At 39.3% G+C, this 27,020-nt stretch overlaps 1 protein-coding gene across 5 annotated transcripts in view; it reads right to left on the bottom strand.

Moving 5' to 3' along the window:
• The window catches only part of DNM1L (dynamin 1 like), a 43,653-nt gene extending 18,154 nt beyond the window's left edge, over positions 1-25,499 (bottom strand). For 2 of the 5 annotated variants that reach the window (XM_061444873.1, XM_061444876.1), the window contains exons 1-7: positions 25,261-25,499; positions 14,232-14,379; positions 5,529-5,567; positions 4,299-4,345; positions 3,132-3,203; positions 2,457-2,543; positions 1,480-1,642 (exon numbers count right to left, since the gene is read on the bottom strand). In XM_061444873.1, coding sequence (XP_061300857.1) covers positions 1,480-1,642; positions 2,457-2,543; positions 3,132-3,203; positions 4,299-4,345; positions 5,529-5,567; positions 14,232-14,379; positions 25,261-25,362 — 658 coding nt within the window. In that variant the 5' untranslated portion in view covers positions 25,363-25,499. The remainder of the gene's footprint in view (positions 1-1,479; positions 1,643-2,456; positions 2,544-3,131; positions 3,204-4,298; positions 4,346-5,528; positions 5,568-14,231; positions 14,380-25,260) is intronic. The other 3 variants (XM_061444874.1, XM_061444877.1, XM_061444878.1) reach the window with 2 other exon arrangements.
• Between the last annotated feature and the right edge of the window lie 1,521 nt (positions 25,500-27,020).

Genomic DNA, 27,020 nt, shown 5'->3' with positions numbered 1-27,020 from the left:
ATGTGGTATTTGTCTCTGGAGCCCCTTATTATGAGGTGTATAAGGAAGTATTTATCCAGTACTACTCCCCTCACATACCTGGTAAAGAAAAAGGTTTAGGCACCATGCAGTTTGAAATTACACTCATTACTGACTACAACAAACATTTTTGCATACTACATGAAGTTAGAGGTGTTACGAAGAACTTGTGGAGAAGACTAAGTAGGGCAAGCAGGGGACTCAAATGTGAGTGGACTGAACATATTTCTAGCACGTACGTAGGACCAGACACAATGGCAATCTGTTTGGAACTGTATTTGAAATACAACTACCCACTGGAGAAGCTGCTAAAGGAGAAAACAGGCCCACTTGCAGCACAGTGCATCATATACATAGGCTCAAAGCTCCAAGAGACCAAACTGGTTAGCTCCAAGAGACCGAACTGGTTATCTCCAAGAGACCAAATCTCCAAGAGACCGAATGGAATCCATTCCTTGGAATCCATCCACTGAAGAAGCTTTAGGGGATTTAATTTTGCTAATGAAACATATTTTATTGAATATGTGACTGAATGTTTTCTGAATTAAAACTAAGCTTCATATTGGACACTGTGGAGGAAAATGTGACCTGAATACACTAAACAGGTAAATATTGCACATCTAGACAGAGGTTAACATGGACAGAAGATTCATCTGGGACCTTGGTATTCCCTAGGCTTTTGGGTCTGAAACAAAATATGGCAAGAACTTTTTCTTTAAAATATAACACACTTTTAGGGTGTAAAAATAAACCATTTACCTCAAGAAAATCAGTATGTTCTTGGGTCCTGAAACTTTCAGATGGATACAAGTCAGAAAGTCTACCTACTTCAGTAGTTCAGGTTCTCACTATATACCATTATTCCAACAGAACCTGCAACATGAGCTGCCACTCCAGACCTTTACAGTTTAGAATTTTGGGAAGTGATCCAGAAGTCACAGCTGATCATTTTTACAGGGGTAAATTAATTCTTAGTAAAAGTCACTAGACTTACAGCTAGACAGTCAATTCTTAGTTGCGGGATGGCCTATTCTACTAAAAGAAAAAACCTTGGACACTAAAGCATGAATTCATCCTAACAGACAGCTGTAAACTACTGAAAAAAAAACAACCACCAACCAACCAACCAAACATATCTCAAACTTCCCAACATTCTGTAATGCCATTTTGCTGTTCTGGAAACAGAAGTGGCTCCTATGACTACTAAAATAGTTATCTGGCCTGTGACTACTAAAATAGTTGTTTGTAAGCCAGAAATCCATTTGATATTAATTCATCACAGCATTCTCCAAGTTGCAGAGAATTCAGCAGGAAGTCCATGGGCAAACAGAATAATTGCATTTTCTAGGAAAGGCAATGACATTTGTTTTGCTTCCTACTTTTTGCTCAAACAACTGCAGTTTTAGGACTTAACTAAAAAAAGAAGTTGAATTACAGGATCCAGTTTTTCTTACCACTTACCATCTGGATCTACCTCCCGTGCAATTTTAAGTGCTTCTGAAGTGGCCATGTCTGTGTTAGCAGCTGTGACTGCCAGAATAATTGAATTTGGGTTGCTGATGAACTGAAGGATTAGCTCTCTTATTTGAAGTTCAATATCCTTAGGCTGATCACCAACAGGTACCTAGAGGAGAAAAAAAAAACAAAACCAATGCAGAACTGTTCAAAATTGTATATTTATGCCTTTGAGAGACCACTCATTGAAAATTCATATCCTGTACCATGAGTTTTCCAGCCCTTTCCTTCCCCCTTCACAAACAAACACAAAAGAAATGAAAGATCTTGAAAGGTATACAAATCAAAACCACCCTTAAAGAAATAAGAATCAATTCAAATTATTTGATACTGTTGTTAAGAATTTATTAACTAACTTTTTATTAAGAACCACCAAGAACCGCCTGCACAACTGGCAGAGTAGGGTGTATACGTGCACAGGCAAGGCAAGAAGTCATCTTGTCATCTTCATGGCACAGAAGATTAGTTAGTCTAAAACCTGAATAAACATGACCTGAACATTTCTTCTAGTTATCCTTACTTTACACAACTTCTTATGCAAACTATACATAGCAAGTTGTGGAAAAGCCATAGGGAAAACATTTTTGAACTTGTCAGCTACCCATCTATATCTGCAGGTGCAACTTTGAAACTTCCAATGCTACCTCTTCTACTAAAACAACATGCAGTTTGCACAATGCTCCCAATCCCTCAGCTGTATATAGGAAGAGGAAGAACTTAAGCAAATCTACCTCTGACAACAGCAAAGAGCACCAGAAACCAAATCTCACACCAGAAGATGGTGGCATCTCAGATTTATACAGTCAACTACTTAACCTGAGGAAAACGTCAATAATACAGAATAATGCCAAAGTATGAACATACACTCTTTTTCAAAATACACTGTTCACAGTGAATCAAAAGAGAAGCATTCTGCATCTCACCTTTGTCATTCCAGGTAAATCCACAAGAGTCAGATTTACAACATTAGATGAAAAAATCTTAAGATGAATAGGTTCAGGACTGATCCCCTAGAAATATGATAGTAAAATTTGATCACTGTACTGGATTATGTAAATGCACCATTCAGAAAGCCAAAAACTGTTTTTCATACTAGAATTCTTCCATCATACACATTACAACTATATGGTGAGGAAAAAGACAGCTACATCTGCACAATTCCTTCATCTCTGGAAGCAGCCCTATTTTCCAGCCCTATTCCATCTCTGGAAGCAGCCCTATTTATGCATAAACGCTTACCACATTTCAGTGATTATACTGATATGCAAGAACAGAATACTCAATTTTCTAATTACATGTAAAACCATGTATGTGGAAAATGAAAGCAAGTTTAACTCAAAGTTTTGGTTTTGCACTATTATTAAGGAAGCTCTGAAGTAAAGCAACTGCAATTCTTTGCATTTTCTTTTAGTTGAAGTCATTTACCTCACAAACCCAGTGGAAAAAATAAAAAAATTAAAAAATCTCAAGCAGCAATACCATGCTCTTCATTAGAATAGTTCAATGTTTTTTCACTTCCAGATGCCAAAACTGTTGAATAAAGGTTTAAGCAGCAAGAGAATCTACAGCAAGACAATGACAGACAGTGCAACATTTACCTTATTATTTCCTGAAATCCTCTCTGTTTCATTTTCTATTTCCTGACGAATTTCATCAAAATCTGTATAGATCTGAAGTATGGAAGAAAAAGATTTTTTAAGAATCAAAGACAGCATCCACTTACCCAATTGCAAAATAATGCTCCCTTCTCCAAGAGACACTCTGTAACTCAGTACACAAGAGGTGAGAAAAAATAACTATTAGACCCTAAACTAATGCTAACAGCAGTACAGTGCTAAAAGTTACAGAATTTGTAATCTTGGTATTTAATCTGTTGATTAATACCGTGAGATGCAGTTAATAACCCACTATGTCAGACAATGTATAAAATAGTGTTCACTTAAAGAGAATTTCAAACACTTAATTCCATGTTAAATCTAGTTGCAATCCTCTGAAGTTAATAAACAACATAGAGATAAGAAGAGGTTCAGGATACAAGAGCAGGAAGAACAAGGGCAGTTTCATTTCAAATTTCTTCCACTCTTGCCAAAACTATTCTCCTTGCACCAATCCAAAATATGTATCATAGAGCTACCCTTGCACAGGTTCCTTCTGCATTCCTCTCTAGATTTCCTTCAATTACTAGTACTCTCTAGAAGGCAAGGAAACCATTTTAAAGTAATAAACAAATTCATCTGCCAACAGAAAGGTTAATTTCTTGGAATAAAGATTTAAGCTTTGACTCTCTCACTGGAGTCCTAGGTCATCTCATCTGTTTCTCCCCCCAATGCTCATTAGGCTCTTCCTTCCTTGTCATAGCTTTCTGATAAATCTCTGAAGTAGCCAATTCTTCAAAAGAATGAAATGACTTGTGATTATATACTTCCTTGTCTTTACAATGTCCTTTCTAATTTTGTCAACACACAAAAAAGAAAAAAAAACCCTAACAAAATAGCACAAAAAGGATTAAGATAAGTAACTTGGCAGAATCAACGACCCTCACTACAGACAACCATTAATAAACTTTCCATCTTAAATTTAAAAGTATGTTTTCAGCAGTTTTCTACTCATAAAAAGCAAAACAGAGAACCTTCAATATTCTGGCATATAGTATAGCAGGCAAAACAACCTCCTTTTTGGGAAAGTCGAGGGAAAAGGTATGTAATTAAGTATATATATGATAGCATATTTATGACACTGCTACTCCATCATCGGAGTAAACGTACCTTATTTTTGGTGTGAAGAAATTTACCCCACTCTGCAGCATCTATCTCTGAAAACAAAGAATTGATACATGAGGAACAGGAAGTAGATCTTTCAATTTCATTTTTCCAAGACCCTGTTTGTTGGAAACTACAATAGGAATTTTTTTCCCCAAGCAGCAAAATTAGTCTGCTTTTTACATTTAGATGTTAAATAGCTCATACATTTATGATTCTGCTGTATGATTGCATACATTTATGATTCTCCTTATGTAAGCATTGCATTTCATTACTCTTTAATTTGCCTCTTTTGCACAAGTCCATCTTCACAATTGTGACTGAGCCAGTCATAAGCTATCCCCCCATTTTTCAGAAATAGTCTAGTCCATCAAATATCAGCTCACAACAGAAAACAAAAGAATTATTAGCAGTAGTTAAAAAACCTGAAATAAACACTAGCTTTTAGCATCTTTACCATGCAAGTGAGGTCTAATTACAGCTGAAAGAAAAAGTTAGAAAAACCTGTAGAATGAAAACCAAGCAAACAGAAAATACGTAAGAACTCTGCATAGCAATGTAGTCTTAGGAGGACATGTCTCTTCCCAAATCTGTCAAGGACCAAACATCTTAAATCTTGCCAGTCACCACTGATGTCCAGAATGACTTGGGGCTATTCAAAAGAAGTCCCAGAAAAAGCAGTTCTGTCAGTTCCTGCTTGGTAGCACAGCAGCATTCTGAGTTACACTGTGAGATACTGACACTTCCACAACTAGGTTTCCAAGTAGTAGTGATAAATTCCATTTACAATTTTCAGTTTGTGGTTATTTCTCCTCTGTTCCCCAATACAGCAATCTGCTCTAGAAGAACAACCTACAAGAAATGTGGCCGTTTGGCAAACAGTTTACCTACAATCAAGTAATCTTGCAAACCATTTTTCCACTCAAGTTGAATTTCAAGATGCTGATCAATAGATTTTTTTTTTTTTTTTAAGGATTTGGGAATTAAAAGTGCAGGAAATTCTATGAAGCAGCAACGGCACAGAAGAAAAGCAAAAATCATCTCATTCTAATGCAACAACGTCAGAAAACTAAAAATCAACCAGATCACAAGACAGCAAAATAATCAATCAACACAGTAGCCAAAGTGTAAAAGTAAAAGTGTAAACAACAATAAAGTGCCATGAAATGTATGTGATTAGTGTGTATAAGCATGCACTTTATGCGTAGGGAGAAAAAGCAAGTGGATAAAGGCAACCTTTAGAAAGGTGTCTTGGATTTTTCCATGTAGCAGGGTCTGCAGTTAAAGAGAAACAGCATTGAATGATGTTTAAAATTTTTAATCAGATTTAATATAGCATTTTATTAACTTTCAGTACCAGACTGTATTACAAAGATCACAAATGCATGCAGACAGATGTGCATGCTATTCTACTATTGGTGAGAATGTGTAGCATATTAACATTATGCACAGAAATAAGATCTTAACTAAAACACTGATAAATTATGCATATTATTCAATACAACTCTATACAAAGTTTACTTGATGATAACATTATTATTGCTGCTAATCTAATTCCAACGGCTCACAATATTTTTATCAGAGCACAAGAAACAGTACCATTAGCTTCTGCAAAACTGAACTTCTTTGGTGAAGTATGTTTCTCATCATTTATTCATGGCATGAACAGTAAAAATGTTCCTTAATCCTTCTTGTCACTGGAAGTAACAGTATTGTACAGGAAAGAAACCTGAGGTCTTTCTAATGCTCAGCTAAAAAAAAAAAACCACACCAATATTATGGCAGTTCTGAGACAGATTTGAGAAGAGACAACATTAGCTATCACCCTTCTCAACTTTTCATTTTCTGGAATTATTTATGGAAATCCCATTACAAAAAAAAAATTCCAAACTTTTTATTGAAAGCTCAATGAGTTTACAACTCTTTTTATGTTACAGCAGTAAAGAACCATGGAAGTGCAAGAATCAAAACAAATAGGTGAAGACATTTTTGGCAGGTTCCTGTTTGGCACACAATGCAAGTAACACAGCAACAATCAATTTATCAGTTTGGAAAACCTAGGACATCTGGGTAGTTACTTTAATACCCTGCTCAGGTCAGTAAGTTAAAAGTTTATCATCAATGGAAAATTGCTGATTTAGATGGGACTGAGTCCGTTAAGGAAAAAAAAATTAAGAAAAACATACTACTTTTATCCTTTCTGTTCTGCAGGCACCTGAGCTATGAAGAAACCATTGTTAGGAATCAGCTTTTGTTTGTCTTTGTTGGTAAACAGGCAAAACTGCATACCAGCTTCCAAAGTAAGTGCAAAATTAAAGGGCTCATTAATTCCAGGTTATTAAGCAGGTTTGGTTTATTTATAGTTCAGAGAAAATAAAGCAAAATGCACATATGGGAATAAACTACAGTATCTTCAAGATCGCATTGCTCATCTCCTTTTAAAAATTGAATATAATAAAGACAGGCATAAAGCCAGGAAGAAAGAGATACAGAAAGATATTGTCACCATTACATTTGAAAGACAAGGACCAAGCACTCTGGTGTTATGTCCCTCAGAGGCAGATCGCATCCTCCTAGGACACACTGGTTTAGTCTTAAATTACTGCCCTAGAGAGGGCAGAGGGGCCCAAGACTGTTGGCTGATATTCAAGGATCACCTACTACGAGCTCAGGAGTGTTGCACCTCAACTAGAAGGAAGTGTAGCAGAAGGGCCAGCAGACCTCCCTGGATGGATAAGGAGCTGCTGAGGAAACTTAGAGGGGAAAAAAGAGGCTTATAAATGGTGGAAGCAAGGACAGGTGGCTTGGGAAGAATACAGGGATGTTGTCTGGGAAGCTAGGGACCAGGTTAGGAAAGCTAAGGCCCAGCTAGAATTAAACTTGGCTAGAGATGTGAAAGACAGCAGGAAGGGATTCTATAGGTACATAGCAAATAAAAAACAGACTAGGGAGAATGTGGGCCCTCTCCGGAAGCTATGGGGAGAACTGGCTACACAGGATTTGGAGAAGGCTGAGGTTCTGAATGACTTCTTTGCCTCAGTCTTCACTGGCAAATGCTCTGACCATACCACCCAAGTCTTGGAAGGTAGACCCAGGGAATGTGAAAATGAAGACCTTGGGCCCACTGTAGGAGAGGATCTGGTTTCAGACCATCTTAAGTACATGAACATACACAAGTCCATGGGACCTGATGAAATCCATCTGCGGGTCCTGAAGGAGCTGGCAAATGAAGTTGCGAAGCCACTGTCCATCATATTTGAAAATTCATGCCAGTCAGGTGAAGTCCCCAGTGACTGGAAAAAGGGAAATATAACCCCCCTTTTCAAGAAGGGGAAATTGGATGACCCGGGGAATTACAGACCAGTCAGTCTCACCTCTGTGCCTGGCAAAATCTTGGAGCAGATTCTCCTGGAAGGCATGCTAAGGCACATGAAAAACAACAAGGTGCTTGGTGACAGCCAACATGGCTTCACTAAGGGGAAATCCTGCCTGACCAGTTTGGTGGCCTTCTATGATGGGGCTACAGAACTGATGGACAGGGGTAGAGCAGTTGATGTCATCTACCTGGACTTGTGCAATGCAATTGACACTGTCCCACACGACATCCTTGTCTCTATATTGGAGCGACATCAATTTGATGGATGGACCACTCGGTGGATAAAGAACTGGCTGGATGGCCGCACGCAAAGAGTTGTGGTCAATGGCTCAATGCCCAGCTGGAGACCAGTAACAAGTGGTGTCCCTCAGGGACCAGTGTTGGGACCGGTCTTGTTCAACATCTTTGTCGCTGACATGGACAGTGGGATTGAGTGCGCCCTCAGCAAGTTTGCCGATGACACCAAGCTGTGCGGTTCGGTTGATACCCTGGAGGGAAGGAATGCCATCCAGAGGGACCCTGACACACTTGTGAGGTCGGCTGATACCAACCTTATGAAGTTCTATTCTACCAGGTTTGTGGTGGTATTGGAATGTGCAGCTAGGTACTAGGTTTAGTTCTATGTATAAATAAATGCTTTGGTTTAGGATAATCTATTAATTTTTTAAAATACATATAAAAAAAGTAACCAGAAGCATTGTGTTTTAATTTGCTAATATCTATGGATCAAAGGAGACTCAACATTTTATAAGCTTTAATAAGCCACGTTTTCTTTGCTACAGGCAGCACAAGAGAAGAGTGAAGCCGTAATAAATGGCTTAGTCATTGCTGCAGCGTTGGTGCACACAGAGTGAAGGGGAAAAAAAAAAAAGTGAAGGAATAAATGCAGTCTCCTGAAGTGTACACAACAACAAAAAAGAATCTCATCTGGTCCAAGTATAAGCTTTTAGAAATATCACTTTATACACTGGGAAAACTCTTGCCCCATGCTTCTGAGGAAGTCTATACAGAAACCCCTTTAATATTTGAGAAAAATTACCCACTAGCTTGCATATAATGCAAAAGAGTTTTTAGGAAAGGAGGAAGGATTCGCATTACTCCAATTGCAAGAATGTGCAAGGCAAGGAGAAAATATTTTAAATAATCTACACTGAAAAACCCAACATTCTGGTTTACATGTAGAACTTATTTTTTTTTAAGCACTGTAGTTTCACTGGTATATCGATCTTCCACACATTAGGTTACTTTCTTTAAGGCAAAACTTCAGCTGAATTAATCACCTGTTACATTCAAGAGTCAATGCCAGATAAAAGTGTGCAGAAATGACATTTTGGTCATTATAAAATTAAGTATTACAGATTATAAGAAATTATTTAAACAGTGGCTATTTAAAACAAACAGATACTGCCTTTCAAAAAACCATCTCCTGAATAATGCAACAGTCCCTTTGCCTTTCTGGCTTTTCATATCTTTGAGTGAGACCTAAAAACTTTATAGAATCAAGGAATGGTTCAGGTTGGAGAGGATCTTAAAGATCATCTAGGTCCAACCCCTCTGCCATGGGCAGGGACACCTCACAATAAACCAGGCTGCTCAAGGCCATGTACAACCTGGCCTTCAACACGGTCAGGGGTGGGGCAGACACAGCTTCTCTGGGCAACCTGTGCCAGATTATGTATTTTTCTCAAGACTGCCTTCCACCAAATTCTTACTCCTATAGCTCCTATACTGGAATGCACCTTTAAGAAGTTCAAATACTGTACAATGCTAACTTTAGTTACCTATGTAGCTCTTCTCCCTAAACCAGTGGAAATGCAGAATGGGAATGAGAGCTTTCCAAATACTAAAATGAACAAAATCAACAAAGCATGAAGAATCTTAGCTGTTTTGCTAGCATTCTAGTTCCCGTATCTTCACAGCTCTTGGACACAGCAGACTACCATCTAAACCCTTTTCCCCCTACCCCATCTCTCCCAGCACCTCATCTCTTCCTAGCTCTCTTTCTCTAAGCAGACACACACACACAAAATTATCCAACTTGTGAAAAAAACATGCACATCTTCCAATCCCTTCTGTATGCTGCACCATTTTTTCTATCCCTGATGCTAACAAGATGACCACTCTTGAGTGAAAGCTCTTCTCCTGCTGTGCTTCTATAAAGCTAAGTACAATGAAGCTCTCATTGTTTGGGAGCTAGGCACAAGAGACTCCTATGTGAAGTAGAGAACAAAAAGCTGACAAAGCAGTGTCGATTTATCAAGCAACAGATCTCTGTTAACTATTCCTGTGTTCCATATCAATTCCATCTGTTCAGTTTTGAATAATATTTAGCTTCCCATCTTGGGGAAAAAAAAAAAAAACAAACAACTTATAAACATTTACTAATGGCCCATTCATATGTTCCCTCCTCTTTCCATTTTCTAACAAATGGATAAGCTACCACAATAGGACTTAGCTATAATACCAATTTAATAATTCATGAGACCAGACACTTCTCTTGCAATCTGGTAAGACAACACCATACCGGGGTAACACTACAAACACACCATATGTGCTGAATCACTAGAGACTAACAATAAACAGCAAAAGCATAATGAGAACATTTCCTTCATACCATACCACATACATCTCAGTCTGAACTATCATATTAGGAAAACACAGCTTTTCATATTTATATTTTCTATCTTGATTTCTTGCAGAGTCCACTGCAAAAGGGTATCACACAGCTCATCATTGACTTTAGAGATCATATCTGCTGTTCCTCAATGCTGCATGTTAGAAGATCATAAGTTAATTCAGATGTTTGGCTGCAATTCTTGCTCAAGTGTTGTATTAAAAACCAGGAAGCTTTCCGGAAGCAAACACTCAGAGGTAAAATTTAAGCTTGTAACAACCACAGAGTAGTACTATTTTTACATGGACATATTCATACGTAACACTAGTACATAGCTAGAGCAAGCACTACGATGGAAAAAGGTGACAAATCACAAAACAGAAATTACAAAAATAGAGGTAGTTGCAAAAGAACTATCTGTGAGTACATAGTTCATTGCCAGCACATTCAGAAAACAGTGGCCAAGACTTGATACTCTCTAGTCCAATATTCAATTTGTAAAGAAGAAAACCCTCATGCAGAGAAAAACTTTTTCTGCAAGACCATGGATTTCCCTCCAAGAAATCCTAAACGCATTCAACCCTATCTCAGCATGCACCTCATAACACAATTATGATCTGTAGCAGTATAGTGACTTATTACAGTGTCAGAAAACATAGCCCAAATAAGGGGTTGCCATCTTTTTTCTTTCCAAACTACCTCATCCCATCTCAGATCCGTACATATGCTAAACCAGATCAGTGACAAAACCATTTTTGTGATTTACCTGGATTTTGGAGGCAGGAGAGAGACATTTCAAATGCAACTGCTAAGTCACAAAGGTTTGTCTGTTCTTAGCAAACAAGCCCACATCTCTCTCAAAGGAACATCAAGAAATTGTAACATGCACATATTAGAAATTGATTTTTTCCCCCAACAAAAAAAGATCTAAATGGGCCTCAAATATTAGGTTAAATTATTTTATTAATTTATTATGCAATAATATTGTCCCATTTTAGATTTAAAATCTGAAACACCAGATCAAGTGCAACCCACAAGAGAAAGGCTCTGCCTTCACTCAGAAAGCTTTAATTACAAAACTATCTTTTATACCTGTGAAGTTACAGAACAAAATCATGTTTTACACCCAACAACTCAGAATCAAAGAGTTCTGAAAAGTACCGGAAAATGCACACTGCACAATACAAGTAATGTAAATCCACATTTAAAGAGATCAAATATGTCATTTCTAAAAGGCTGCCCAGAGACTTTCTGAATTCACCACCCTTGGATGCTTTCAAGAAACTGGATAAAGCCCCAAGCAACCTCACCTTGAGTTCAGAGTTAGCCCTTTTTTGAGGAGGAGGGTAGACTACAGACCTCCTGAGATCACTTCCAACCTGAGTTTTCCTACAGTTTTTCACAATCCAGCACACCCTGGATTAAACACTAGAAGTTTTTAATTGCTATAAACCCAAATTGTGTTATCTGCTTGTTGCAAGAATGGAAATTTGATCTTTAAACTGCACAATATTAGTAACTGTTCTTCAGAAACCAAAAGCAACAAATATTACTGCCAGAATGAAGACCTTAGGCCCACTGTAGGGGAGGACTGGGTTTGAGATCATCTTAGGAACCTGAATGAGCACAAGTCCATGGGATATGATGAAATCCATTCGTGAGTCCTGAAGGAGCTGGCAAATGAAGTTGCTAAGCCGCTGTCCATCATGTTTTAAACACCATGGCAGTCAGGTGCAGTCTCCAATGACTGGGAAAAGGGAAACATAATGCCCATTTTCAAGGGGGAAATGGAAGACTCAGGAAACTACAGAGCAGTCAATCTCAGTTCTCTGCCTGACAGGATCATGGAGAGGAGTCTGCTGGGACTCATGCTAAGACACATGAAAAACAGTAAGGTGGCTGGTGACAGCCAGCATGGCTTCTCTAAGGGCAAATTGTGCCTTACCAATCTGGTGGTCTTCTGCAGTGGGGCTACAGAACACTAAGATAGGGGCAAAGCAGTTAACATTGCCTACCTGGACTTGTACAAAGTATCTGACACAGTTCCACGTGAAATTCTTGTCTCTAAACTGGAGAGAAATAAATTTGATGGATGGACCACCAGGGGGATAATGAATTGGCTAGATGGCAGCACACAGAGTTGCTGTCAACAGTTCAATGTCCAGCTGGAGACCAGTAACAAATTGTCTTGGCTGTCAGGACAGAGCCTGTTCAATATCTTTGTTTGCAACATGGACATTGGGATGCTGATGGCACTAAGATATGTGGTTCAGTTGATATGCTGGAGGGAAGAGATGGGATGAAGAGGGGCTGTGACATGCTTCATGAGGTGTGCCAGTGCCAACCTCATGAAGTTCAATAATGCAAAGTGCAAGGTCCTATACCTGGGTCGGAACAATCCCTGGCACAGCTACAGGTTGGGTGGAGAAGAGATTCAGAGCAGCCCTGCAGGGTATTGGTTGATGAGAAACTGAACATGAGCCAGTAGTGGGCGCTCGCAGCCCAGAAAGCCAACTATATCCTGGGCTGCATCAAAAGGAGTGCGACCACCAGGTGGAAGAAGGCAATCCTGCCCCTGTGCTCTGCTCTCCTGGGAGCCCACTTGGAGTACTGCGTGCAGTTCTGGCATCCTCAACATAAGAAGGACATGGAACTGTTGGAACAAGTACAGAGGAGGGCCATGAAGATGATAATAGGGCTGGAGCACCTTCCATACACAGAGAGGGTGAGAAAATTCAGGTTGTTCAGCCTGGAGAAGAGAAGCTACACCGAAACCTCATAGCAGCCTTCCACTATATGAAGGGGCCTACAAGGATGCTCGAGGAGGGATTCTTAATTAGGGACTGTAGGGATAGGACAAGGGGTAACAGGTTAAAACTTAAACAGGGGAAGTTCAGGTTAGATATAAGGAACTTCCCTACTGTGAAGGTGGTGAGGCACTGGAACAAGATTGCCCAAAGAAGCTGTAAATGCTCCATCCCTGGCAGTGTTCAAGGCCAGGACAGACACTTGGGTGACATGGTCTAGCGTAAGGTGTCCCTGCCCATGGAAGAGGGGGTTGGAACTAAATGATCTTAAGGTCCTTTCCAATCCTAACTATTGTACCATTCTATAATTACATTAAAAGAAATACTGTAAAGAACTACTGATACCTCGACTTGCTACCGCTAAAAATACATTAAAAAAATTTGAATATAATGAGAATAATTATAGCCCCAAGTTTACCACACCATCAAAAGCCTGTGCACTTTTTACTGCCTACATGAGAAAGCTAAGATTTATCTACAAACACAAGGTGGCTATGACTCCGCTGCTCTTTTGTATCATCAAGTGCAGTAGTTTGTATAGAACGAGTATTTAAACTCCCAAGGGAGAAGTAAGATTACTTTCTTGATCTGCTAGAGATAAATTTCAAAGTAAACAGCTTCAGAACATTTTGTGTGTAGTTCTTTATGTGCTTGGAATCTCAGTGCAGCTCAGTAAGGTAGCATCTGTATACTACAGAACATGCCCATTAAAATTTGTTTGCTTCTACTATGTTTGTTTTCCTTTCTTCTTCTTCTTCCACCTCTGTTCAGAAATTATGTAATTCCTAACCTCCTTTTAAGAAGCCACATACTCATCTTCTCAAGGAAAAACCTTATTTATACAGCAAAAGAGGAGGGGAAGAAAAACACAAGAAAATCACGTTCTCTACACTCTAGACAATTATAATCATAACTCAAATGCTTTCTCTGGTATGCTTTTCTCAAGTGTTTCCTAAGAATAGAAAAACTTAAAACATTAGAGATATTTGAATATCCAGATTTTGACTTCTAAATGACATTTCTAAATGGACAGAACAGATGTGACAAGAGCCATTTTTTTCAACTTATTTTTCAGTCAAATGAACAAGAAAGATTCAAAGTCTCTTTCCTACAAGCAAAACACACTCTTGGATCACACTTACCATTTTCATCGCCAGCTGTTTTCCGACCATCCTCTGGGGAAACATGCACCAGCTGCAGAATAAGGGGTCTCCGGGTGACAACTCCAGTACCTCGTGGGAGCAGATCCCTCCCCACAAGACTTTCCAACACAGAACTCTTTCCACTGCTCTGAAAATTAGAATAGAGCTACATGATTTTCTTAAACATCAAAATGCTATAATATTTTAGTTTTAGCTTGCTTTCATCACCCCTGCAAACAGCGGTCCACAGTCCTCTGCTATACAGTGCCTGAAGAAGTGTCTGACAGACTTTCTGCATATAACAGCGGTACCACACTGCACAGGCACTGAAGGACAAAAGTCAGCTACAAACCAGTAACTGTCTAAACATGACTGGGATACTTAAAAAGCCATGGGACACTTAGAAGCCATGCAGACACATGTACTTTCTATCTCTTAAGACTAAATGACACATATAATAGGCTTCAGAAAAAAGTCATATCCTATTGAACATTTTCTACCCCAAATATTAATCTCTACAGAAACACTTCTGGGAAAGAAAAAAATATTTGTCTTACTAATGTTCAGAAAGAAATTCTATGTCTTCTACTACGACACTTTCTAAAAGATATTAACTATGTACACTTGAGTACATTAAGCTATTACAACCTTACATTCCTTTCAGTTTGCTTTTTCTACTGTCTTAACCAACTTCGCAAGTGCAGTATTTGATATGCTATATATATAAACATTGTTTTATACTGTCTCTCCAACTTTGTGTACATAGAAGTATTTACAACTAAATTGACTGCAAATACCTGTCCACATAATAAGAAACTGTAAGAAGTTATGAAATACTTAAAAAGCAGTGAAATTACAAATATGCTTTGAGAGTCTTAAATTTAAAATGTTCTTCTGTAGTATTTTTGTATAAAATGCAGAATTGGACTATATTGTCCAATGAGAAGCTGTGAACATACAGGTTTTAAATGTGATTCAAGACTACTACCATGATAAAACTAACCATATGCAAACAACAGACCCAGATAATGTCAACCTATACTTCGAAAGTCTGACCAACGAGGTTTTGTCTTCTTAACAGAACTGTATTAATCTTTTACAGTTTCCTTCAGCTGGACAGTCAGCATGGGCATGCCATGAGAAAACCTGCTCTGACAATCATTGCCATCAGTTAGGAAATGTTTCTATAATAAGGCTGCTACCAAACAATTCTCTTAGAAACCCCAACGAAACAAAAAATCCCAACAGATGCTTCTGACAGCCTGAATGTGCATTACTGCTCTACAACCTCAATTCAGCTTTCCAGTTCTGAAAGAACAGATTCGAGCCTTCAAGTAAATCATAAAATGTGTACATAATGTAGCATACCATAAAAAAAGCAGTGTTAAATATCTTTTAAATATCATACATTTAATGACATCATAGGTGACTTTTCTAAAACTGAAAAACAGATCAGCAGAAATGAAGCAACACAGCACTATAAAACAGCACGTATCTAACAGCGTCGTAAGACAAAAAGGAAACATGAGAGGATCAGAACCTATTAAAATAGGACTTAAATGCATAAGCACAAAACAAATATTAAAATACAAGGTCAAACCCCTAGAAAGCTTGAACAACAGCAAATGAAAACCTTTTCTTCTAACACTTCATTGTGTAACTATGCTTTATGGCACAGGATGTCATTTGTCCCAAGAGGTGACTAACAAACCAATGCAGATTGTGTATATTTTTCAAAGCAAATCTAAGTCAAATTTGACAGCAGTGAGATCAACTATTTACAGTAAGCACAGAGGACAGGGTCACAGGAAACAGAAATACAGCCTTATGAAGATTTTTTGCTTCAAATAATTTTCTTATTCACCTGATCTTTTCCAGTGAACTTTGGGAGCCTTCCATGCAAGGAGCTTATGACAGGATATTGGGCACTGAAATCTTCCCTAAAAGTCACTGAAGAACAATCTGGCCAAAGCACAAACTAGCTCTGGAATACTCCCTGCAAGAACTGCCATTGCAGCAAACTTCTCAAGAATTACTAATATTACAGAATATGAAAAACATTTATTTCAGAGTGACAAACAACAAACCATTTCTTAACAAACTTTGTAATTTAAAACACATGGAATGCAAATCCACCAGGGTTTCACTTATTAAAAATATTTTTAACATCTCTTGAGCCAGGTTTCTTATTCATGGGTAGAACAGTCTCAAAGGGCTGGAAGAGAGACTCAGAGGAAGTGGATTCTCCTGAGCATATAATTCAAGTAAAGAACAGTTAGTACTAAACAGCTGAAGTCCTCACCAAAAACCTCAACAAGACAGGAAACCAAAATCTATGGCACCAGGTGCTGCACACTACTGCTCATTGTTTCATCCTTCCAAAAGAGTAATACTGAAGGAAGCTGAGACGGGGACACACCAAACTATGTACAGAATTGAAACGCTATGTCTTACACCATTCTCACATTTATCTTTGGATGTAGAAGGAATGATATGGATCCTTTGCAAATATGAAGTCATGCATTAGATAAGACACTACAGAACTCCACACATCAGGATATTTGTTTCAAATTGCATTATGTTCCCTATTAAAGCAATCTGTTCTTGGAACATAATACACTATCTAATGACGCACTCCTTAACCTGGGCCCCATACACATCCATTACCAAGAACTGTCTGGGAAGTGGTAAGGAATGCAATACACACAAAGTTTATATCTTTTCTGCCAGTAGGAAGAAGTGAAGTATATGGGTCTGTCCAGAATATAAATTCAGTTCAGCCAGTTGTTCATGCAGCGAATTTAGACAGAGACTAATACTGATGACCAGAGGTACCACAGAATTTTTAGGAATAAGTCTGCAGCAGCATCACACTTGGTTTGTCATCTTTTGTTATGGGAATGGCTCATCCTGATTTTACCCATGGACTGAAATCCATAAACTCCACAACGGGTGCAGAAAAGCATTAACAAATTCTAAGTTCTTATGGCAGGTCAGTCTGGACCCTAACACTTGACCCTTACTTGAAATATCTAAAAGCTATGATATTTAGAGGAACTTTATAAGATTGCTCAGAAAAAAAAAAGGGCAAATACAGGAACATCTATCTTTGTCTGTTAATTCTTTAACCATTGCATCAAACTTCCACTGTTGAGTGTTTTAACATTGCTCTGTTGACCATGCTCAGTCTCACAGATAACTCACCTGAGTTTGATGAATGATAAAACCATTTTTCCCAGAAGTACTAAGATGGTAAGAAATGAGGCACACAAAGGCCTGGTTTTATTTCAAGACACTCTGACACACATATGATGTAAATCTCATCAGCTTTCGCTCTGCATCCTTAAGTTGTATTTTCACCATTGCCAACACCACCTTCAGGCTAATCTAAAATAATCAAGGATGAAGGGCAGAACAACACAGAAACAGCTGTGCAGTTATTCTCTCAAATTAAAAAGCTGAACTCAGTAAGAACTGTGATCCACTCCAAAAAGCCAGCATCTCTACTGTTCAACAGTCCCAATGATTTTGCTTCTGCTTCCCTACCCTTCATTTCTTCTTTACTTGTTCCTGCATATTTCAACCTTGTGTGCTTATTATCAAAAGGCATATGTTCCCATCCATTAAGCTAATCCTTATGAGAAAATTTGTTTTGCAACTTGCTGTACTGCTAACCACATTTTTCAGGAATTCAGCAGCAATGCATGACAGAAGCAGACACAGCACATGACTTTATAATCATCCAGCTTCATTAACAGCAAGATATGTTACTTTAAAAACACTTCAGAGTTGTTGACAAGCCAAATGGAAGACAGTTTGTATTGAAAACTTAAGTAACACTATGAAGAACCATTCCCATTTGTCCCAAGCATTTACTCAATTGGCTTTCTTACTCTTTTTCCAAGTCTTCATTAGCATTCCTAATTTTAGAAGACCTGCACCCCATACCCAGCAGCATCCAAAGATGGCTTCTTCATACCCAAGAGAACCCTGGCCCAATCCACTTCCATTGATAGTTACCTTCTACTTTGAGCCCCATCTGTAAGTACAAGGGCCTAGAAGACCCTACTGGTGAAGATCAAGGCAAAAAAAAAGCACCACATGCCTCAGCCTTGTCTGTATTCACTGTCACTAAATCAGCCATCACATCACAGGAAGCCCATATTTTCCTCATTACTCTTTTCCTCTTGAACTTCCAGCACCACATTGCAGTTATTCTTGTTCCCTTTGATGTCCCTTACCAGTTTCAACTCTATTGGAACGTTAGCCTTAATACCATCTTTGCATATGCAGCCCATGTTTTTATGTCCTTGAGCAGCTTGTCCTCACTTCTGTCTCCTACACAAGTCTTCTGTGTTGGTGCTCAGTCACAAGTTCCCTCCACAATGCTCTCATTACATGATTACTTATTTTCCTGAGCATCTGTATGGACTACTGTTTTGTGCTCCACTGAGATTATCCTTAAAGGCATGTTTGATCTCTTGAGCTTCACTGTGCCATAACTCACTGTATCCCACTACTTAGCTCAGTAAATAAGCCAAAGTCTGCTCTTACTCTTAAGAAGTCCATGCAGCAAGAAGGCATAAAAAGAAGACTCACCTGGATTCTTACTGATGCACAAGAATCATGAGAATTTTTTACAGTCCTTTGCTCAGATTGTTGACTGTTGCATATTTAAAGTATTACCAAAATTATAAGGGACTTATATTGGCTGAAACAAATTCCAAGTCATCTTACAACAATCTGCTGACTTCCCTCTACCTTTAGACTTCTTAACCATTTTGTGGAGCCAATGTAAAATAAATCATCTGTGGAAAAAAACCTTTATAAAGAAATCTGTCCAATAACCTACTGGTGAATGCCCAGTAAGAAAACTGGTTAAAAGGGGTGTAAACTTTATTTCTTGCTTTTGATAGGAGAAACTGGTAATTATTATCTGATCAAACAGGAAAAACTGAAAAGAACTCCAACACAATACAGATGTACTCAAGAGAGCACAAGAAAATAAAGAGGCAGTGGTATTAGTATTCCCCATGTCTTTTTAAGTGGCACAACAATAACAAACCTTTAAGAATGACAGTAAGGAATTGTGAAGTAGGAGAAATTTCTCAGTGAGACACAGTAATTCCTGAAAAGTTCTCTTAAGAAAAGCAATGCATTTACTTTGACAACCAAGGCAGAATGGTTGCAATTTTGCAGTTTCTGTCATACAAGAACTGTAAAAGCCCTGCTGGCTAGATCATGCTCTTAGCAATACATACATACACAGTTCACTAAATTTTAATTCTTTTATTGGAAAATATAAGTTAATGCATTTTTGCTGGGATCTCCTCAGAAATATTAGCCAGATAGGTGCTTTGAAAAGAAGTTCTCTGCAGTAACTATCCTGGAAGAATTCAGCATGCTATAACTAAAGAGCAGCAAATTTTATGCTTTTTCTCTTTCCAGGTTTTGCAAACATGAATTATTCTGAAATAAAAAGTACACATGCAATTCCAGAGCAGTTCCACAAGGGAACTGCTTTGGTTGGAATGGCGATTGTGGAAAAATTTTCCTATGTGAACCATGCTAGGCTGGTTCTAAACAGCCAACAAATCTGAAAATGTATTCACTAATCAGAAGACAATTTTGAAGTTACATGCAGGCAAAATGAATTATTGTAATACATTCTTTGAAACAAAATTATACTCCTAGAAAGATGCAGAAGAGGCCAATTCCAACTTGAGAAAGCAGTGAAACCAGCATAATGTACTGCCGGCTTTTGCAAAATACATTTTCTCCATGAAGGACTGGATCAGAAGACTGCTGCTCTTGCAGGGTGTTCCCCATTCACTGGAATAGAGAGCTTCCCTGAAAGAGTGAGGAAGAAGCCACAGGAACTCCCTCCACAAAAGACACCTTATGTACAAGCAGTAAGGAAAGCCATAATTTGCACAGCTCAGTCAAACTTCTTCAGGAATCCTTTATTTACACCATATCTAAACGTAGATACATGCCAAACAACAGTAAATAGATAAAAGCAGATTAATTCTTTCTCAAAGCATCAAATCCTGAAGTCCTCCAATAATTCACTTAAAAAAAAATGCCTCATGTAATTAGAAACAAGTATAGAAGTTCCCTATGTTAGATAATGGAACTGTGATATCTGAAGACACACATTTCAAAGACGTGTAGACTGATCTCACACAGTATTGCTTATACTGCTATTTTCACTACTTTTTCAGTAAAATTATTCAAAACAAAGCCAAATGTATCTTTAAATTGAAATAATTACAAACAACAGAGATTAAAAAAAAAATAAAATAAAAATAAAAAAGTCAACTTTATGACTGCTATATGAGCAAATCTGTTCAAAAAACCACTACAAGCCATTTTCTCTCCAGATGCTGAAAAACATTTGCCAGGGCAGTCTGCCTGAATGCTCTTCCCCTTCATTTTCCCAAGAACATGTTTCCTTTGCATTGTCCTCCATGGACAAGATATAAGATCAATCTGTTCTAACTAAAATACAGGTTTTCCAGGAAAAACAATTGCCAATCATAAGAACAGGACCCTGGCAGGAAGCATACAAAACTGGGGGGGTGGGGGTGGGACAGTAGGGATGGAAACTCTCCAACTCTTCTACAGCTCTCCATTCTTCCAAAATAACTGGGCATTTTCAAACAAAATCAGTATCTCGATTTAAAGATGCCAACCACAGAAGCTTTCAGGGCCCAGACAGTACATTTGTTCAGAAACTGAGAGAGAAAAGAAACAACACAATGCCAAACGTTATTCATACTACATAACTTTAGCAGCAAAATTTATATTGCATCTGGTAAACAGCTAATAAACGTCAGACTCACTTTGCTGCTTGTCTGAAACACACACCAGAACAGCCAGGGCACAATTCAACAGGAGCAAGGGATGGTAAAATGGAAAACAGTTGCGTCCAAAACCAGATATAGTGAATGTCATATATCAAAACAAACGAAAAAACAAACCAGAAGTTAAAAATCATTTAGGAGAAAAACTAAGCTGTCCTCAGCCAGCAGAGCCAGCACTGAAGCTATACTCAGTCACATCCCCTTTTATAAATGTAGATACAAACGTCTTAGGGAGGAAGACATTCCTGAGTTGAGCTTGGCACAGGGTTTTCCTGTTACTTGGTACAAGCTGATGTTTCCTTCACTTAAAACTGACTTTTTGCCACCACAATGGTGGCAAAATGTAGGATACATTGAATTAAGTAAGGTGAAGTGGCTTAAATTTTGGTTCCTTTGACTTTCCCTGGCAGAGAAAGGTCACAGAAGCTCTGTAGAGAACCTGAAGTTTAAGATCACAATACTAATCTCTCTCAAACTGGATGCTTTGATACGGCATCCACTGAATTCTGAAGCTAGGACCATACATCAGGTTGCCATAGCTGTCAACTTCTTAACATGCATATTACCATCTTAACTGTTTAGCCTAACAGAATATACAGTTATACATATTCAAATGCTCAGGCTGTTAGATCAAGAAACCTTCCTCTTTGGCAACAAAAACTGGTTGTTGAAACATCAAACATGACATGCCAAACAGCAAAAAAGGAAATAAATGTAATGCTCATCTGTGAGAAACCACAGAGGCTAACAACAGCTCTTTCGGATGGAAACATCCAACAGAACAGTCTATGTTAAATACTATGAAGTACACCTCCCCGTTTAAATTCCAAAAATAGCATTATCTGAAGACTGAGCAAAAGTCTATATAAACATTAACCTGAAAGGTCATTTAAAAATCTCATTTTGAATTTCATTAGTTGCTATGTCAATTTAACTTGATGTGTGCAGATAAAGCCCACAACTTGTTTTTATAATGTCAGTACCGGAAGAACCTTACTACAAAACTGACACTAAAGTTTGTATATAAGTACGTCTATGACTTCTAAAAACCCAAAACAGATTCAAGAATTAATGAACTTAAAAAGATAAAGGCAATTCATCTTTATACATCTCTAGGCAGATAGATATTTTGTTGGGTTTTTTTTATTCTAAAATTCATGCTCACTTTCATAGCATAGGGATTTCATTTTTGTAATAGTATCTATGCGCCCTTAACATACAAAAGACCATGCTAATCAAACTTTTTTTTCTTCACCTTGCTTCCTTTTATCATAGTTTAAATGTGTTTGGCTGAGGCACTTCAATACCACCTTGCTATTCCTTACAAGCACACATCATAAAGCATTTGATAAAACATCAGAAAGTTGGGTATTACAGTATTATTGAACAAATATTGCTTATATAGTATTCCTCTGGGTTCTAAAAATGGAAGTAAAATACTGAATGAGGTGAAGGGAAAGTAGGTGAAGGGGGAGAGGCAGGGGAACAACAGAACACCTAACTGGGAATGGCAAAAAAACCCCCTCTGAAATAGTGATGAAAAGCTGGGAGACTAAGGGTGCTCTCTTAGTTCTATTAGCACCAAAGTCTTCAATTTCTTAATAGACCCTGTACTAGGATTCAGAAATAACTTACATGGTATTTATGTGGAGAATGAGAAGGAATTCTCATATGACTGAGTCATAGGAATACCCCTAGAAGTGTGAGGCCGCTTCAATTGCTCATGATACAAAAACAGTAGGAAATGAATCCTGAAATAACAGAGGAGGGGCAAAGAGGACATGGGAAACAGAAAACATTCAAAGCTAAATGAAGGACTATAGGTAGTTTCTAGTTCTACATACTCTAGAATAGAATTAACTTGATGCACAGAAGTAGAAATAAATGAGAACTGGAGAAAGACACAAGCACAAACCAATAAAAGGGTAGAAAAGAGACACAGAAGACAGGTGAGAAAAATAAACAGCAAAGCTATTTTAAAAAGCATTTTCCTTCTCCTTGCTGAATATGTGAAAAAGGTCATTTAAGAAAAGCAACAGACAAACTGGAAGGCAAATAAAAAACACAGACTCAAATATAAATCAATTAACAGAGAGATACAGAAATCTTAAATGGCAGCATTTGTTTCCTACAGTGAAAAATGGAACTGCAAAATTCAAAATTATTTGTGTAGATTATTTAAAGAAGAAAAAGACTGCATATGCCAGGAGGCTACAGACAAAACAACTGTGTGAACAAACTCAAAGACTTAGCCAAAAATACCTCCAAGAAACAAGTGTTTCAAGGCATATTTAAAAAAACCATGGAAGCAAACTACCAGCAGCAAAACTATCAGCTCCAAGGCCACACGTGAGACCTCTCAAAAAATCTGCTCTATAATAAACTAACTTCAGATGAACAAAATAATAACATTTTATTTAAATTCTTTTAAGACTGATTGCATAAAATAACCATCTAGAGAACTACCACGTCAGGAAAGACACTTGCTTCTTTCAACAACCCTGACTAAAAACAAAACGGAAAACACACACAAGATACAGCTTGCTAGACATACTGCTATGTATTTTCCTGGAGTCTATAAAGGACTTTGGTTTGGCATGCTAAGAAATACTATACTAATTCAAGTGGTTTTATGAATATACTGTATACAGCACTGAATACATCTTAATACTGATGGGTATGACTACTGAAGTGAAAGGTGTGTCAATACTGCCTTAACTTCTCATATTACGTACAGTAGATGCTGAGAGTTAACTAGTACAAAGTTGTTCAAAAGGATGATTGTTTTTTTTAAAAAAATACCACTTCAATGCATTTCATAAAGTGAAACAAAAATATTTTCTGAAATGTCACACCTCTGCACTTTCTGTTGCAGAACTTAAACCAGCTTGCTTGTATGAATTTTAATGTAAAGGTGATTAAATGTCTTTCTAAAGTGATTAACTCCTGTTAGCAAGTACCTAACAGTGCTTACCAGTGCAAAGTCTCTCACACCAATGCAAGTATTTTAGATCTATTTTATAAAGTGGCTAGTATAAAGTGAATTACTTTATCTGATTTATACTGATAAAACAGAATGACAGCTGGTTGCCTCACAACCAGTTTGACACTATAGCTGGCTTTTAGCAAACCTACTCTATTCTTCAGCAACGCGCAAGCTTTAAATGCACAGCTCATGTGGTTTAAGTCATATAATCAGATCCCTGGGTGGAGAGTAGTTGGCATTACTTAGGTAGGCATGCTACTGTCAAGCAACATTACACCTTCAAAAAAACCTGTTGATTTCACAGAAACAAAAAGATCCATTAACTTTAGTTAATCACAACTAAGTTTTAGTTGTGCTCAACTTTTTGGTTTCGATTCCCTTATGACTGCTGCAGTTCTGGTCACACATGTTCTGCTGCCAAAAGCCTTGCTAAAGACAGGCATCCCACTGGCATGGATCTAAAAGGTTCTGAGCTGTCTTCGAGCCCAGCAGCAGCACTATCAGGCTGAGCAGCACACACGGTAAATGTTACAGCCAACAAAGGCTGGCTTTGCCTCTCACCTTCATTCCCTACCAGCAGCTAGGACAAAGAGGTCCAAACTGCAGTAGAGCTACCAGAAAGGAAAAACGATCCAAGCCTGCAAGATACCGTTCCGCTCCCACATCCCTTTTATCCAGCCCTCACTTCACGGCGGCTGTCAGAGAAGGGAAGCCACCGACTAGCGACGGCGGTCGTGCTGTAGCCCAGGGCCGGTAGCGGGCCCACCCAGTGTAAGGAGCAGACGCGGGCCCACAGGCGAGACGGGGGGCAGGCCCTCCCGGCAGCCGTCAAAGCTCCTCGGCCGTTCAGACCGCTACGGAGAAGTGCGAAGGGGAGAGAGGGCGGTGGAAAAGGTTAAAATTACAAATGGTCACCCGTTACAAACGGCGAAAACGCAGAGGAGCCCAGAGAGCGAAGGGGGGGGGGGGGGGGAGAAGGAGAAGAGGTGCGGGTAGTCTTAGGCGTCCCGCCCGCCCTCGGCTGCCCGCGTCCCCCCATGCCCTTGGCGGGGGCAACCTCGGGTCAGCAATACCGGAGGCGCGATGGTCGCCCCGACTTTGCCCTCAGAGCGACGAAGGCCCGCGCCGCCCGCTCCCGCTCCCTCACCCCGGCCTGGCCTTCCCCTCCTTGCCTCACCTGCGTGCCCACCACCACGATCTGCGGCAGCTGGATGATATCGGCCCCCACTGTGTTGAACACATCCTGCAGCTTGTTAATGACGGGGATCAGCGCCTCCATAGCGGCGGGGGAGGGCAAGGGTCGAGAAAGGCGTCGGCGATGAATGGGCGCGACGGGCAAACGGTTCCCGTCAGCCGCCCCCTCCGCCTACCGCCATTGGCGCTGGCCCCCGCGCACGGCCCGGCCCCAGCAGCCTCTGCGCGCCCACCGGGCGCAGCTCGGCCGCTGCCAAGCATCACGGGAGTTGTAGTGCGGGGTGAGGGCGCGCGGGGGCGCCCTCTGGGGCGGCGCTGTCAACCGCCAACGTGAGGCGGCTGCACCCGCACCGGAAAGAGCTGATCCTTAGCGAGCGCCCGTGGGATGAAGGCGTTCGAAGCTCAGGCAGCGTAGTCGCTGTGGTCTTGTATTACAAGCCATTCCCAGGGTTTGTTCTACCCGTCGGTACGGACAGATAAAGCTGATCATCTCCAGGGATCACCAGTAATGGTGCAGCCTGCGGGTTGAAGCGCCAAAGGCAGCCCAGGATCATCACCCCCCGGCGTAGCTGCCTGAGGTAGTGTTCAGCAAGCAACGTGAAATAGCCACGTTTATTAGCGGCACTGTGTTTTGTAAACACTTGAGAAGCAGGAAAGAACGAAACGTGTGCCCTCACTGCCCTGAATATGGCAAGGAAAGGCGCTGAATGGCAAATTGCTAGACCTTGTCAGCAACTGGTGCCACAAAGCAAAATAAATATTAACAAAACAAAACAACTTTTTAAACGGCGCCATTTATTCTGTTTGCTTTTTGGTGGGCTGTGTTATACAGAAAAATAGAAGAAAACTCTCTGGTAGGAGAATGACTTGTGATAAGAATTTGTAGCAAGAAGCTGTCTGATATTTAAATGTCTTTCCCTTGAGTGCATTTTCTTGAAGACAAATTATGACTATGCTAGCCCTGAATTGAATTCTGGCTTTGTGCTTTCCTGTAAGCCAGCAGAGTGAAAATGTTTCCTAAAGTTTCAAGTTCTAGATGGCATTAGAATTTGTATTCTTGTTCTATACAAATCAGTCTTTGCCAGTCTTCATGTCTTGAAACCTTCAAATGCTAAAGAAAAGAACATACAAAAGAAATGCGTTCTTATCTGTATTTCTTTATTACAAAGTTTCTCATTTCTACCCAGGAAACATCATACTGCTTGTCAGAGGACAAATATTTTGTGATAAAAGTATAAAGATGGCTAAGCAAATTGAAACAGTAAAAAATTAGGGTATTCATCACAGAGAGAAACAGTTAATGCATGTAAAACTGTGAAGAAGGTCCTGAATGGTGTGTTGGTGAGGGGTTATTGTCATTGCGACTCTGGCACACTTAGCCAGTGGTTTCACCCGTTAGCTTTCATTGTGCTGCAGCCAATTGCTCTCAGAGTTCATTAATACCAAGATGCCATTTGGCATCCTCCTCTCCAGCTTCAGGGACAATAGTGAATGTTCTCCACATTGTACACCTGACATAGAAAATACTCTTTCTAAAGGGTTTGCCATTCTTTGTGTAGTGTGGAGCCTCATCTCCTTCACTGAGTCCCTGGAAGGAAAAGAAAAGAAAGAATTCCATTTACACAGGAATAGAAGCTGCGGACAACCAAAGTAGGGAGATAACACCAGCTTATTTCTCTGTGCAAATCTCTTCTCTCCTGCTCCTTTCATTTTGCCATATGTCCTCATGGACACCACTGTGAA

Source organism: Pezoporus flaviventris, unplaced genomic scaffold (assembly GCF_033815535.1).
Source record: "Pezoporus flaviventris isolate CSIRO_AGI_PZ_B2104156 unplaced genomic scaffold, CSIRO_AGI_Pfla_v1 ptg000002l, whole genome shotgun sequence".
NCBI lineage: Eukaryota > Metazoa > Chordata > Aves > Psittaciformes > Psittacidae > Pezoporus > Pezoporus flaviventris.
Note: the sequence above shows the minus strand (reverse complement) of the source record. Positions and strands in the feature narration are given on the sequence as shown.